The sequence below is a fragment of the Heloderma suspectum genome, chromosome 5 (assembly GCF_057233095.1).
Source record: "Heloderma suspectum isolate Gila_16-S chromosome 5, 16-S_ref, whole genome shotgun sequence".
NCBI lineage: Eukaryota > Metazoa > Chordata > Lepidosauria > Squamata > Helodermatidae > Heloderma > Heloderma suspectum.
This window is the reverse complement of record NC_139462.1, coordinates 100,036,542-100,052,473: the sequence shown is the minus strand read 5'-3', so window position 1 is coordinate 100,052,473 and position 15,932 is coordinate 100,036,542. Positions and strand designations below refer to the sequence as shown.

General features: G+C 44.2%; 1 protein-coding gene across 5 annotated transcripts in view; it reads left to right on the top strand.

The window, feature by feature from the left end:
- Positions 1-2,297: 2,297 nt before the first annotated feature.
- GUF1 (GTP binding elongation factor GUF1) overlaps positions 2,298-15,932 on the top strand; it is a 29,614-nt gene continuing 15,979 nt past the window's right edge. The window contains exons 1-7 of one of the 5 annotated variants that reach the window (XM_084856862.1): positions 3,467-3,531; positions 5,484-5,899; positions 8,211-8,322; positions 10,299-10,447; positions 11,327-11,407; positions 14,090-14,167; positions 15,357-15,440. In XM_084856862.1, coding sequence (XP_084712988.1) covers positions 5,753-5,899; positions 8,211-8,322; positions 10,299-10,447; positions 11,327-11,407; positions 14,090-14,167; positions 15,357-15,440 — 651 coding nt within the window. In that variant the 5' untranslated portion in view covers positions 3,467-3,531; positions 5,484-5,752. Of the gene's footprint in view, positions 2,608-3,321; positions 3,666-5,483; positions 5,900-8,210; positions 8,323-10,298; positions 10,448-11,326; positions 11,408-14,089; positions 14,168-15,356; positions 15,441-15,932 lie in introns of those variants that run through there. The other 4 variants (XM_084856863.1, XM_084856864.1, XM_084856865.1 and 1 more) reach the window with 4 other exon arrangements.

The window sequence follows — 15,932 nt, the reverse complement described above, 5'->3', positions numbered from 1 at the left end:
TTATTTAGGGTGGTTAAAACAAAAACGGATTGTGAGGTGCTCCAAAAGGATCTCTCCATACCAGCAGAATGGGCATCAAAATGGCAAATGCAGTTCAACGTAAGCAAGTGTAAAGTGATGCATGTTGGGGCAGAAAATACCAGCTTCAATTATAAGCTGATGGGATCTGAGCTAACCAAGAAAGAAATCTTGGGATTGTGATAGACAGGTTGATGAAAATGTTGGCCCAGTGCATGGCTGCTGTGAAAAAGGCAAATTCCATGTTAAGCATAATTCAGAAAGAAATTGAAAATAAAATTGCCAGTATCATACTTCCTTTATACAAATCTATGGTGTGACTACACTTAGAATAGTGTGTACAGTTCTGGTTACTGCTCCTAAACAAAAATGATATTGTAGAGATGGAAAAATTGCACAGAAGGGCAACTAAAGGGACTGGAACAACTCCTAGGAAGAAAGGTTACAACAGCTGGGACTGTTTAGCTTAGAAAAAAGGCAAGTAAGGGGAGACGTGCTAGAAGTGTACAAAATTATGCATGGTGTAGAGATGGTGGATAAGGAGGCATTTTCCCCCCTTTCTCATAATACTAGAACCCGGGGTCATCTCATGAAGCTGATTGGTGGGAGATTCAGGATGGAAGTACTTCTTCACACAGTGCATAGTTAAATGGAATTCGCTACCACAGGATATAGTGATGGCCGCCAATTTGGATGGCTTTAAAAGGGGATTGGACAAATTGGAGGAGGTGGCTATCAATGGCTACTAGTCCTGATGGCTATACCTTACCTCTGGTATCAGAGGCAGTATGCCTATTACACCAGTTGGTGGGGAACATGGGCAGGAAGGTGCTGTTGCACTCATGTCCTGCTTGTAGGTTTCCTGTTGGTCACTGTGCAGCAAATATATATATATATATATATATATATATACACACACACACATACATACATATACATACACACACACACACACACACGTATAAACAATTTAGTATGTTGAATGAAAATACCTATACAAAAAATCCAGATGGGAAGCACCACCTTAAAAGAGGGACTCCCTCCTTCCTAAGAGACAATAGCCCAGTTGGGTGCCCTCCAGATGGTGCCACTGGCCATGATGACTGGGAATGGTGGGAGCTGTAGTCCAACACACCACATTGGGGAAGGCCGCAGGAGCTTTGATACACTTAGAACTGCACAAGGGAGAGTAGGGAAGAGCGCATCACACTCTTGTCGCTGACTTCATCCCATCCCTGTCACCCTTCATGAGTGGTAAGGCAAGCCTTTGCAATGTATTTGCAAAGTTTACTGTATTTGCGCTCAGGGTTCTGAGGGCCGAAACAGAATTAATTTATATCTGTGTCAGTTAGGTCTTTTATTCATTTTTACTGTAGAGTATTTGCAGGGCCCCCAATCTGGATCTTAAAAACACCCCCCTGCCACACACACATCAGGGTTCCAGCCTGGATTGGGCCCCCAGCACCTACTCTAGAGTAAAAAACAAAAACAAAGCTCCAACCATAGCTGCTGGACACAATTTAAAGTAATGTCTGTTTTGGCCCTGAAAATTGCACAGGGATCAACGCTAGTCCAGCCAGCTCCACACAAATGTTTGCCCTCCGATTTGTGGAGGGTTCTGGCAATGGTGCTAGCATGCTTATCCCCCCTTTCCCTCATGGGATTCTAATGCATGGATTAGGATGCCCAAAGAGGGCCAACAGATAATGTCATTTCTAAACTGCCGCCCGCCGCAACACATATGCAGGTCATTCAAAAATGAATTAGTTACGGATTATTCTTTGTACATATAACCAACTGGACTGCACCCACTGAAGTTTATGCCAGAATAAACATCTTAGTCAGACTAACACTGGAATTATTGCCGTTCCTCATATGAAAGGTTATGCAGAATTAGGGCACAATCCTATGCATGTTTAGACAGAATAAAGTCCTACAGCTCCCAGCATTCCCCAGTCAACATGGCTGACTGGGGAATGCTGGAGGTGGTAGGACTTTCCCCTCTCTAAGTATGCATAGGATGGCGCCCTTAACCAATTAATCAACTAACGCTTCTTTAATCACGTGGCAGCCCTAATTGTAGCATAGCTCTGGATGAAAAAAGTTCTATGACGTCTCATGTAGGCAATTTGGACGGTGGAGAAACTGCTGCTCCGCTCTCCCGCCGAATAGGGCTCCGTGAACTACAAAAACATAACTGCGCCTGCGCATTCGGCATCCGCCAACACTCCGCCCGCGCGGTTGGCCAATCAGCGCTTTCCCGGCCCCTTGCATTCTTCGGCCCTTACCGACAAGTTCGCTGCGCAGAGCGGGCCATTCCTTACCCTCTTTGCCTTACAGACTGCAGACGTTAAAAGATGTAGACTGACACTTTCCCTGTCCGGAGATGATACTTCTGGTTAGCTTTGACACCATTTCCTCCCCTCGCCTGCAAAAGTGAGGGACAGCTCCTCACGGGAAATAATGAAGACAAAAATGCAGGATTTTATTGTAGCTGCGATTGGGAATCAGCCCGTTCCTCCTCATGCAGCCCTTCAAACGTAGATGCAAAACCAGGACTTCATGCGCCTTCTTGCGCAGGAAAAAGAGGTATTTGTTTAAAGAAATATTGTCCTGTCGATTGAGATTACTAATTTTGCCCATATTGCAGATAGGGAGAGCTGATGCTTTGAGGCTGACTTGCAGCAAACCCTGCAGTATGTCCGGCATTACTGTTCCAATAATACAGGCTGTGCCTGCGAATCCCTTATGACAGGCCTGCAGTGTAGTCCAGCGCTGTTATCCTCAAATTGCAGGACAGGGAGGGAGAAACGCTAAGGATGAGAGAGCACTTTATGACAATGCTGCCGTGTAACCCTTTTTTAAAAAACCCACTGTTATCAGTATACCTAGGAGCATGCAATACATTGTATTAGTGCACCCCACCAAAAATATATCTGTCTGTACCCACATGCATAATCCTCAGCCTGCAGAAAAGAGAAACTTAGTTTTATCGTCATCTCCATTTTCTTGCCCACCTCCCCTCAGCGCTGGATACAGACACGGTTGTGCCCCATTCCAGTGGAGCTTGGTGGCCTCGATTTCGGTGTGGCCATAAATCCGTTCTGATTTCAGTCAGAACTCTGAAGGAACTAAGGTGCTGAACCTATTTTGGAGTTAGGATTCAGTACCTTGGATCGCTCCTTTAGAACTCTAGCTGGTTCTGACTGACATCCAGAATGGATTTTCGGCCCCACCGAAATCGAGGCCACCAGCCTCCGCTGCTCCATTCGCGCCCATGGAGACACGTTGTGCTTTTACCCCCTGTGAGGGCGCAAAATGGAGCCCCCATTGAAACGAAACCGTAAACTTTCTAGTGAGAAGGTGAGTTACTCTAGACTTTCTGTCTCTATGCGTTCCAATCCACTTCCTCCCACAGAGATAGGAAAAGATTCCCAGCCGCTGTCTCTACCCCGATTGGTTCCGGGTCAAGGAGTCTCGGTCCCGGAAGTCTGTGTCTCAATCTGTTTAGGGGTGAGCACTTGTTCGCCGAGCCTCGTGGCTGACTGGTAGGGCGCCAGCCAGCCTCAGCGACGGCGTCCTTCAGTCTCTTGCGACACCTGAGGCAGTGGGGGTCCGTTAGAGGTCTTATTGGAAGCCTCTGTGGGGTATGGCAAACGGGTGGGGTATATCAGCTGGCTTCATTGCGCCCAAGACAATCCTCTTCCTTCTCCCTGGTCCCTGGGGTGGGGAATAGCGGGGTGGGGATGATGCGTTGTACCCAATGCTAGTCTTACTTAAGTCCCATTCATTGCAATGGGTCTACTCCAAGCAGTGTGAACATTGGATACAACCCTAGAAGGAGCTGGGGAAGATTTAAGTGTGACGTTCATTTATTTGTTGCATTTATATCCCACGTTTCTTCTTATTCTTACAGCAGCCCTGTGAGGTAGGTTAGGCTGAGAGATAGCGAGTGGCCCAAGGTCACCCAGAGGTGGTTGGAGATGGTTTATGGATGGTTGGAGATGTCAACCAATGTCTTCCCCAGTTCTAGCTCAACGCTCCACAAGGACTATACCACGTTGGTTTTCCAGACTAGTGCTGAGGCATGCAGGATAACTTGAGGCATTAAGGAATAAGATAAGTTAGCTGCACATCACTGAACACGCTTAAATGTTTCTGGTCAAATTGTTTCATGTGTTGCAGAATTCATACATGGAAGGCACATCCAGGAGCTGGTTCAGACATTGCTGTGCCTGTCTAAAACCCTGTGGATATCTGCTCTTGCAGGTATTCTGTACACATGAGCACAGGTGGATGCAAACAGAAAACCTGTTTAAAAGCTCATGCAGAATAAATGTATTAGTCTTTAAGGTGCCACAAGACTCTTTGTTGTTCTTTTTAAAAGTTATCTCTGCACCAGTTCTGAAACCATTCTACACATTATTTCATTTATGTAGAGGAGCTTTCAAATATTTGCCCCCCTCCTCATGTCTGAGGCAGGACATCCTAGAATTCTGCCACCTTGCTCTAACACGATTCTGCATAACATGCAGGTTAGCTTTCTGTGTAGGAATCAATGTGCAATCTTTGTGTCCATATGTTTTTGCCCATTACACCATCTGCCCTAGCCAGTATACCAAGTGGTGAGAGATGATGGGAGTTGCAGGCCAGCAAGCACAACTTGCCCACCCCTGGTGTAAATTATCACCTACATTTGTTTTTCACTGTGGAAACATGTCCTCGGAGGCCATGGCCAGTCATAGCTTACGTGCCGTGGAAAACTGGAATGGGTAGTTGCAGATTGCATGCGTAGTCCTGCATGGAAATGCCTTTCATGTAGTAATGTAACCATTGAAGCAACTCTGAAACAAACACCAGCTGAGTGAATAATCATTGAACCTAATGGAGGTGAACTTGAACAGCAGTAGGGGTGAATGGGCTGTTCAAGCTATGGAAGATAATGACAAGCAGTAACTGAGTAATTGATACGATTACTCCACTAAAGTTTTAACTGCAGATTTAAGAGGTTATTAAATAGTTAATAGGCCATGCAATTATGCTTGTAGAACAGATTTGGGTTCTTTGAGCAATGGAATATGGAACTCAGCCAAATAAAATTCTGTTTATTTAAGACACATGAAAGCTTCCTGAGAACATTCATTCCTGGCGTTGCAAACAGGCAGGCTGCATTTCTTGACTTTGCCCGAATTAACAAGCAGATGCTTTTAAAATAAGAGTAAAGAATCATGGATTGGGATAATAGAATATAAGAGAATTCTCCCTCACCCTGGAAATTTGGAAAAGGGGGGTGAGGGGCATTGTCCCGCCCATTCTCCCCCCCCCCAAGCCTTCACATCTCTAAGAGGAACACAAGAAGAGCTTGATGAGCAGACAAATGTCTTTCTAGTCTCGCATTCTGATTTTAGAAAAGGTTAAGTGTACTACTAACCCCCCCCCCAAGTTTACTCTTTCTCGTTTCACAGGTTTAGCCCATTGTGTAATCCATGCAAAGAAAGGGTAACCACTGTCAACCTTGGATCTTTCTACCTTATACCAAGAATACTTTTCTTCGTAAAAACAACTTGCTCCATCTTGGAAATGTGTTTGGGTTAAGGATTAATGGGTTTTATAGAAACAAGCATATCTGGGGAGAACACTGTGCTAAACCAGGGGCTGAATCTCCACACTGTCCTAAAAGTTTGGCTTGGCACACCCCAGTCTGAATGGTGACCCCTGCAGCTCTCCTGGAAGCATGTTGGCGCTTGTGAAAAGGGCGATGTATCTTTGCATTCGGCTTAAGAAGTCATATAATGCTGACATCTTTTCGAATCTGTGGATGGGAAAGCCTCCTGTACATTGTACTACATTCCCCAGGCAATATCGCTCTGAAACTGGCAAGGTGACAGCTGTTTGTTTACTTGTGTTCTCCTTATCTGTAGGCTTGAGTCTATTTCAGCATTATGCTTTTCACCTTCAGTAATACAGCTGCAAAATAAATATATTTAAGGTGCAATCCTAAGCATGTTTAGACAGAAAAAAGTCCTACAACTTCAAGCATTCCCCAGCCAGCAGTGCAAAGGATTGCACCACTAATAAGACTAACGTTTCCATAGCACGTTACAGGTATTGATTGTGGGGTTCTATTCTGAAGTTGATGACATCAGGTAACTAACTCCTGCAACTACTTTGCAATCGTTGCTGTATGCTTTGTGGCCATCTGAGGTTTTCCTCCTGTCTCATCACATTTTTATTTTATTGCGTATCAGGGAAGTGAAAGATTTTTCAAGAATATTCCAATCCTAAGCACATTTACTTGGAAGTGAGTCCCATTTATTGCAATGGAATGCATTTCCAGGGAATTACATTTTGGATTGTAGCCTGAAATGTATCAGTTAAGAGTTACTGTTAAAGACTGTATGTCATTTTAAAAATATGTACAGACTGCCTTTTGCCCATAAGGCCCTCAATGCCACCACTTCCTATCTGCCCCTTAAGTGAAAACTTGTCTGTGCCGTGGTCATCTCCTGCCTTGACTTCGGCAATCTTCTCCTCTGGTCTTCGGTTGTCCTGCCTTTGTTCACTTGCATTCATCCAGCACTCTGCTGCCAGAATTATTCCTCTCATTCTGACTGTGTGATTCCACTCCTTAAATCCCTTCTCTGGCTTCCTGTCTGCTCCTGGATCCTGCACAAGCTGCTTGTCCTTTCCTTCAAAGCCTTCCATGGCGTTGCCCCTCCTTATCTCTCTGCACTCATATCCTGACACAACGCTTCATGTGACCTTTGCTGATCCAGTTAAGATGGAAAATGAACAGGTCCTAGAAGGGGACTAAAGATGCACACACTTTCTTTCCAAATAAGAACCACCCTGCTGGATTGGAACAAAAGTCTATCTAGTTTAGCACCCTGTTTCCAACCATGCCCAGCCACCTGCCTCTCAGAAGGCAACAGTCTCTCCTGCTTCTCACCCTAGCAACTGGCATTCAAAAGTTCATTGCCTTTGAATCAAAAAGCATTGGTCCATCTAGCCTGGTATTGTCTACTCAGGTATGATCTCACGGAGATCCTTTCCAGTCCTGCCAACGAAGATCAACATTTTAAGTGGAGGTGGTAGCCTTGAGCGCCTTATGGATGAAAAGCAGTCTGTATATATTTTAATAGAGAAAGTAATAACAGAATAAGATTCATATAGTGCCATCAGTGTGCATAGTCTTTTACAAAGAGGACAGGTGTCTCGGATTGAATCTGAGGCTTTGTGCTTGTAAGGGAGCTATCCTGTGGACCCCTAGATATTGTCTGAGGCCCCACAGGATACTGGGGATTCCCCCTTCCGAGGTCTGAGATAGTGCTTTGACCTTGGAAGGGGGAGCTGGAGATCTATCCCCCACCCCCTTCGCAGCTGTTGTGGAATGAACCGCTCCAGCTGCCCTCCAAGGTCAGAAAATCAAGTGGAAAAGGAGGTTCTAGTGGGCAGGGAGAGGAGGAGACCAGAGAGGTAAGGATATGAGGTATCCTGAGCCTCTGCCAGCCTCCTTCCCTTTCTCTCTCTCTCTGAAACGCTGTTGCTAGATAGGCTAAAAAGCCTGTCTAGCAAAATATGAAGGACGGGAAGGCAGGGAGCTGAAGATCACCTCTGCTGCTCCTCCTGCCCTGCATTGGATGATTGGAAGCCCCCTGGTTTGGGGACTTCCAATAATCGAGGGTGCAGTCAGTAGGATTGCTCCATAAAGCATGTATTTCATGACTGAGCCAGGACCTCTCCATATATTATATTATTTGGCTGTCATGGGCTACAAGCAACATTATGCGAGCAGACTTCCACTTCTGCAACAGAGCTTTCCCTTTCCTCTCCTCCCCCCTGCCTGTGCGTGTTTACTCACAAATAAGTTCTACTATGTTCAGTGACCCTTAACTCTGAAGTAAGTATACATAGGACTGCAGTCTTAAGCACCAATTTTACAATATTCCAGTTGTCTCAGTTGCGGAAATAGCTGCTCACCCACTGTGGGCAGTGTAACGTTAGAATCATGAACTCACATGAGGCTGTAGCTCCTTTTTTTGTTTTGTATCTTGAGGTGGAAAACGTAAAATTGTCTCTTATGGTTGAATGAGAGGATAAATGTATTAGCAAAGATGCAAATTCTGGTACGTGATTTGTCCACTGCTCTAGGTGGTTAACGATTTGTGACACTTTTCCTTCATGTGTTTTAGGATGCGGTGGATATGTCAAAGTTTCCAGTTGAAAATATTAGAAATTTCAGCATAATAGCTCATGTAGACCATGGCAAAAGTACTCTAGCAGATAGGCTGCTGGAAATAACAGGTGAGGTAATTTTACTGTTGGCATGATGTCTCCTATCACTGGGTTATGCTTCATTTGCCTCTATCTTTCGTAGTTGTGCACACACAGCAATATAATTCTAATGCCAGGTTTCTTTTATATACTGACCATTGTGTAGCAATATAGATTTAGTAGAAAGCTTCCAAATATTTAAGGTTTCCATACTTAAAATGTAACGTTTTGCATTTTCCATGCTTAAAATGTAATATTTTCTCTATGGTAGCGGCTCATAAAATTTAGTTTATTGCAGTGCCAAGGTGTGTATATTTAGAGTCATTGAAGCAGGAGACTCCAGCGTTTCCGTCCTGTTTAAATGAGCTGAAGTTTTATTAAAACTTTTATGCGTCTGCTGTAAAACTATGGTTGGCTCTCAATTTTTAAAAACTTTTTAACCTTATTGCCATGAGAAGTGTGGAAAATCTCCACATGCTCCATTTACGTGTTCTCCTGTCACCTCCTTCCATGCAAACATTTTCAGTGTCTTGAAAATTCAACTCACGGAGGCAAAATGTACGATGTAAATCCTTGCAAGCTTATGACTAGTATAATTTGTCTTGTTTGCGGAATCAGTACTTGTCCGCAGAATATGCAGAGCTGTTAGCTCATTTTTCATTGGTGAATTGCCATCTCTTCTCATTAGCTTTGTAAGCAGACCTTCCATACCAGGGCTGCAGAACATCTTTCAGCCTGAAGGCTGAATTCCATTCCGGAAAAGCTCTTGGGGTTCCAGGGGTGGGTGGGGCCAAAGGCAAAAGGGGTGGGGCCAAAATACTCCATATTGTAGCTTACACCTCTTACTGCCAGTAACTAAGCCTTAGGAGAGGCATTTCAACCTTTTAGAGTGGTGGTGGTGGTAGGGGACTGTGCAAAAGCCAGGAAATCATCAAACGATCAGTGGGTGGGACCAGGGGAAGACTGGATTTGACTCCAGGGGAAGACTGGAAAGACCCCAGGGGCCAGGGGAAGACTGGGTTTGGCCCCTGGGCCTGGGATTCTGCAGCCCTGTAACATCTGTACAAATTCCAGAGTGAGAAGCAGAAGTAGGCAACATTAGCCTTGTGGGTTACACCTAGTTTGCCAAAGCACCTGTCCTCCCCACTGTTTTTGTATATGGCAGTTATTTGGGGTAGATGTTTGTGGGAAAGCCCTGCAAAGTCAGATACAGCCTGCTGGGCTTAAATTGCCTATCTGTAGTTTGGCATTTAAGACTGGATTGTGGAAGGCATGTGGCCTGTCTGAGTAGTGACTGACATAAGTTTTGAGATTGCACATGAACACATTTGGGCATGATAACATTTGTTTTGTCCTGCACCACTGCATAGAGCTCTGTAACACATGTGTAAGAATTAGCTATAGATTGCATCAGTGCTAGCATTTTCACTATAAATGGGTCCAAGAAATTTCAGATGAGTTTCCCCGAGTATTGTCTGGTTGCCATGCTGAACTTTAGAATGATGATGCGTATCACAGCTTTCTTGATATTAATACGTTTAAAAAGCTAATACATACATGTGGATCTTTTTTTAAAAATAGTTATATGTATACAAGGACAAAATATGGTTATGACATAATTGGACACTGAGTTGTGTCCAATTATGCCTCTCTGCTCACAGAAGTCTCCTTGATCCAGTGGAGGCTTTCAAAAACACAAGTGTAGGAGGCAATTTTTGTTGTTTCTCCCTACCCTCTGAAGTCCCCTGCACCCCCATCCAAGATCTGGTCCAGAGGCTTTGAAACAGTGTGGGAAGTGGTGTGTGTGTGTGTGTGTGCGTGTGTGGTGGTGGGGTTGCTGCAGAAGAAAGGTGGATCTTTTGAAAATTGCCTTCCTCCCGCTTCTGTTGGCAGAAGCTTTAGATGGCGCAAAGAGGCTTCTGTGAGCAGAAAAGCACAATTGGATACAACTCATTATTTCCTCCCTTTTGTTATACATTACTTATTGCGTACGTTTGGCCCTTTAGGAACAATTGCCAAAACTGAGCATAATAAACAGGTGCTGGATAAATTGCAAGTGGAGCGGGAAAGAGGAATCACCGTGAAAGCCCAGACTGCCTCTCTCATTTATAACCATGAAGGAACAAATTACCTCTTAAATCTCATTGATACACCTGTAAGTTAATCATCAGTGTGGCTGGAGTACTGTGAAACTGAGCCATGGTGTGTGCATCCTTATTATGGGGCTGGAGCAAAGTTAGTAGCTGCATTCCAGCAGTTCTGATTTGCTTGTGTCATTAGGTTTATGCAGAGGTACTGTGTTCTATTCGCAGTGAGAAATCCTTATGCATGTGTGAGGGTTAGATCAAACCCCATTGTTATCAGGAAGAAGCGAAGTAGGTTTTTAATTAATCACTAGACACATTGCTGTCAAACTAATACAGCTGATTAACTAAAATAGAAGAAGCTAAGGTACTGAAACAGTTTACAAAGACTGCAGCCAACAAAGCTGGTGAGTCCTCTGGAAATCTTCATCACTACGTTTAAGAACTCACTGGAGACATTGGTTGGCTCTTCTGTCATCTTCAAAAGAGAGCGCAATGCACACTTCTGCTGGCCTAAAACTTAAAACTTTTTTGTGGGGTGGGATTACCATGCCTGGAACCATTTCCTCAGTCACAGCATTTTACCAATTACAGGTCAAGAAAGGTTTCCTAATCTGTTCCCTAATGGGGGTTGGTTCTGGTTAGGATGGTATGATGACCGGGTCCACCAAGATTATGAGGACACTGATATTAGAGCCCCTTATATCATGGAGAACCTGTCCATTATCTCGCTGGTCCTAGATTATCTGCAGCCCCTATTCCATCTCAGAAAATGAATTCATGAAATAGCTGAAACTGGATTAAGGCCTTTTTGGTAAGCAGGCTGACAGTGGGTAACACCATGACTTCATGACATGATATTGACAACCTTCTTAACCAGGCCTCAAATTGTCAAGTAAGCATTGTTCTTTGAAATTCCTTCATTATGCTTTTTTCCCCCTTTTGCTCAGGGCCACGTAGATTTTAACTATGAAGTATCGCGATCATTGTCAGCTTGTCAAGGTGTCTTGCTTGTAGTGGATGCAAATGAGGTAAGGTCTTACAGTATTTTCCTTGGCTGTCTGATGTATAAATTGTACGGGTAACATCCATGTGTTTTGTTCCTTTTCCAAATGTAGATAAGGGATAATTGGTTCGAGAAAAGATCTGTTGACTGCTGTGTATAACTTAAAAACATTGTGGAAAGGGACCAACTAGGTGTCCATCATAGGCATTCCTTTCTTGTGCAACAAACATATTATGGAATTAATGGCTTTGTGAGAGTTTGATCCTGTGTTTTGTCAAACATCATGAGTCCCTCGCTGCTACAAGTGCTAGGGAATAAGCTGCATTGAACACAGTGAGACTTATTTTTGAGTAAACTTGCATAATTCCATTGAGGATTTGGAGGAATCTAGTTTCTGCTCAGTAGTGATTAAACCACGCAAGGTAAGGCATCAAAATTGGAGAGCCAGTGTAGTGTAGTGGTGAGAGTGACGGACTGGGAGCTGGGAGATCCGGGTTCTAGTCCCCACTTGGCCATGGAAGCTCACGGGGTGACTTTGGGCCAGTCACAGACTCTCAGCCCAACCTACTTCACAGGGTTGTTGTGAAGATACAACGGAGAGGAGGAGGATAATGTAAGCCGCCTTGGGTTCCTTGCAAGAGGAAAAAAGGCGGGATATAAATGCAATAACAAACAAACAAACAAATAAATAAATAAAATTCAGAATGGTTGCAGCATTGGTAATAAAGCTCTAGTGCCACTGAGTCAAAACTAATGTTGTTGAGAAGTATCTTGTCTTAAGACTAGAGGGCTCATAAACATTAGATGGTCACAGTGTTGGGAAGCAGGTGGCTGTTCCAGCCTTCTTTTTTTTAGCAGTATTTTTTGCAGTTGTTGCACAGGAGACCAGGCCTTACGATAACAGTGGTGCAGAAATTTGCATTTACCTAGAATTCAAGTCCCAGTGCTTCATTATGGATTCATTTCCCTTCTGGTGGAGCACATATCGTGACCCTGGAATACTTGTGGATGGTTGTGTCTGCATCTTGGGCAAGTACTTGTGACATTGTCAGGCACAGGTCTTTCCTTCACCAACGCTTGCGCCATTTTGTGTGGTTTGTCTTTTTTAATCTTTAAAGCAGCGGTGGGGAACCTCTTCCAGCCCGAGGGCCCAAATTCAATTTTGGAGAAGCTCTTGAGGGGCACATTCCATTGGTGGGCAGGCCCAAAAGCGAAAGGTGTGGGCCTCAAACACAACAGCATATTTTAACTGAACGCTCTTACTGCCAGAAGCCAAGCCTTAGGAGAGGCATTTCAATCTTTGGGAGAAATGGTGTTCTGCCAAAGGCAGAGAGGTCCTTTCTTGGATTCAGAGCAATGACCACATATGGGAGCAAGAGTCAAAAAGCTTTATTAACTATAGCAGGTAGAGTACTACAGTTAAGCATATGATGTTATAAAGCAAACCTAAGCAAAATACCTTACTACTCCGTTCTGCTGTCGGGAGCCCCAGATAATGACAGTGGAGAGATTCCAGTCGGCTGATGCGCAACACCTCTGCTGTCCCGATCTGTGCCGAAGCTCCAACTGGGTGACGCTCCAGAGTGACATATCTACTCAAAGTCCCACGTGGCTGCATGCTGTCTTTCACAGCTCCCTAGTCCATCACACCTGCTGTGATGGGCTCATGATGTCTAAGAATTTTTTCACCTTCAGTTAAATTAGCAGGTGGACCGCAGCCAAAGAGATCCTCCCTGCCTTCCAAGGCCATACCATCCTAACTGGTTAGAAAAACCAGGAGTCAGGCCAAGAGGCTAGAAGGCTCTTAAAGAGGCCTAAGACTTGATTTTTAAGGTCTCACAGGAGTTTCAGGCATAAAAGAAGCAGCTGTAGCACGTCACACTATCTCCTCAACATGCAGAAGTCTTTCTGGGCATTTCCACTACAAATTGGAGGCGGGGGGAACCTGCATAGAAGCCAGGGGACCACAGAACAATTGGCAGCCAGGGGAAAGGGGGTAGCCAGGAAAAAGGTGCCTAGACATGGGGAACCCTGGAGGGCTGGATTGGGACTCTAGGCCCAGGGGCCAAATCAGGCCCTCCTGAAGTTCTGCATCTGTACTTTAGGGGAAGAGCTTGCTCATGCTTTTATCACTCATGTTTGGGAGTGCTCATCTTTAAACAACAGTAGAAATGGGAAGACCACTGTGTGGCCGCACCTCCATGCTGGATTCCCCCTCCCCCCCCGCCGCCGCCGCCGCCACCATTATAACACCTTTCTGCATGCACAGAATTTGACCCAGAAGGGCAGTTTGCATTCAGACCTGGTTTCTGCCGAGATGACCCTTGTGCTCTGGTTGGGGCAGTGGAGGCTGGTGGCTCTGGAAATCAGTGGGGCTGGAAATCCCTTCTGGGTTATAGTCTGAACCAGCCAGAACTCTAAAGGAGCTATCCAAGGTGCTGAGCCCCAGTCCCCAAATAGGTTCAGCACCCTGGATGGCTCCTTTAGAGTTCTGGCTGGTTCTGACTGAAACCCGGAATAGATGCACTGCCCCACCGAAATCAGAGCCACCAGCCTCCACTGGATTGGGGGTGACCCATTACACCACATCTCTTGTTACACAGACAATGTTTTTTGCACATTTCCTTTCCTTTTCTGTGGAACGGTATTTTGAAAAAGTAAAACAAGCACAAGCCCTCAGATATTTAATATTGATGTTTTCTTCTAGGGTATTCAAGCTCAGACAGTGGCAAATTTTTATCTTGCATTTGAAGCACAACTATCAATAATTCCTGTGATAAATAAGGTAATACTGACCACACATCGTGCAGTATTAATAACTCTTAGATAGCTTACAAATATAGAATAATGACTTTCCTGCAGTACCTTCTAGTGCATTTGCGACAGAGGCAAAGCTCAGTAGGGCTGGTCGTCGGGTTGATTGTGTATATTTCTGAATATTTCTCTTCAGTGATTACCTTTTCCTGCCTGTAGTTATAATAAACTATTTCGTACTTTTAAAGCCCCTATGGTCTTCTTATTTCTCCTCCTTGATTTTCTTGATCTTTCATCATGTTCTTTACGCTTTGCTCAGTTAAATGTTGTGGCTAAGCCTCCAGTTTCCTTAGTGATGAATTATCTTTGGTCACTGAGGTTGCAATTCGCTACACTTACCTGGGAGTGAGCCTTATTGAAAATAGTGGGAGTCCTTTCCAAGTAAACATGCATAGGATTGTGCTTCACATCTGGCTTCTCTCTGTGCCTTTTGTGTGTGTGTATGTCTCCTCTTTCCCTGTGCCTCTTATTTACTCTTCTCTTTCTTCTTCAAAGCAGCAACATAGTTTAAAATCTGCTTATTCTGCCTGCATTTTCTTCCATAAACTCATGTTTTGCTGTGCTTCCCCTTTTTACATCTACTGCCTTACTTTTTCTTTTGTAGTTGATTTTAGACTGTGAGGCTGCAGGCAGAGAATTTGTCTTTAAAAAAATAAGATAGATACATTGTACAATGTGTAGCAATTTTAGGCACTTTATAAATTAAGTATGATGGTGAACCAGATCCTTCTGATTTCACATAGTTGCTCTAAATTAGCCTTCCCCAACCTGGTGTCCTCCAGAGGTTTTGGACAACAATTCCCAGCATTCCTGACCATTCACCATGCTGGCTGGGGCTGATGGGCATTGAAGTCCAAAACATCCAGAGGGCACCATGTTGGTGAAGGCTGGTCTAATAAACTCTCCCTCCTTGGTGGAAGGTCACTAGGTTGGTTCTTAAGAAAGACACAGAAACTTTCCAGGTTGCTAGTAAAGGATAGGGGCTGAGGCAGGGGGGACAACAGTGAATGTGCAAACACAACATGCATTTTTTTCAAAACATCAATAAATATGGTTGTCTTCTTTCATGTTTGCTGCAATGCAATTTACTTCAAGTTTCTGATGCATTTTATGTATTGTCCTAACAGTCAAGCTAGTGTAACAAAAACATTATTTTTCAGATTGATCTAAAGCGTGCAAATCCTGAGAGGGTTGAAAATCAAATTGAAAAGGTATTTGATATCCCCAAAGGAGACTGCATTAGGGTAAGAAGCCTTTCTTTTAGGTTTATAAAAGCATGTGTTTTGCGGGTTTGCCTTATAAAAACCCTTCTACATGGAAACCTGACTGTTTAGAAAGAAAATTATATCCTTACAGTGCATGACTGTGCTTGTTTACTCAGAAGTCAGTTGCACTGAGTTCAGTGAAACTACTGTCTAGTAAGTGTGTATAGGATTGCAGCTTTTGTCGTCAGATACCCAAACATAGCAAGGTTGATGCATGCCAAGGAATAGGCTTCTGCACACAGAATGCCTTCCTCCAAGTGTGGGGTAAAATCCCCCAGCATCTAGGACTCAATGGATCTGTGTGTGAGCCCCCCTATTAGGTGGTTGGTATGGCCAGCTTTGAAAGTACCTATCACTTCATTGTCAAGTACCTATCTAGCTGATCATGCACTGACAATCTGTTTGGCTAGTGCCTGTACAGACATGCTTGTATGTGTTAGTGTACTTGGATCTGTGGTTTGAATCCATGGA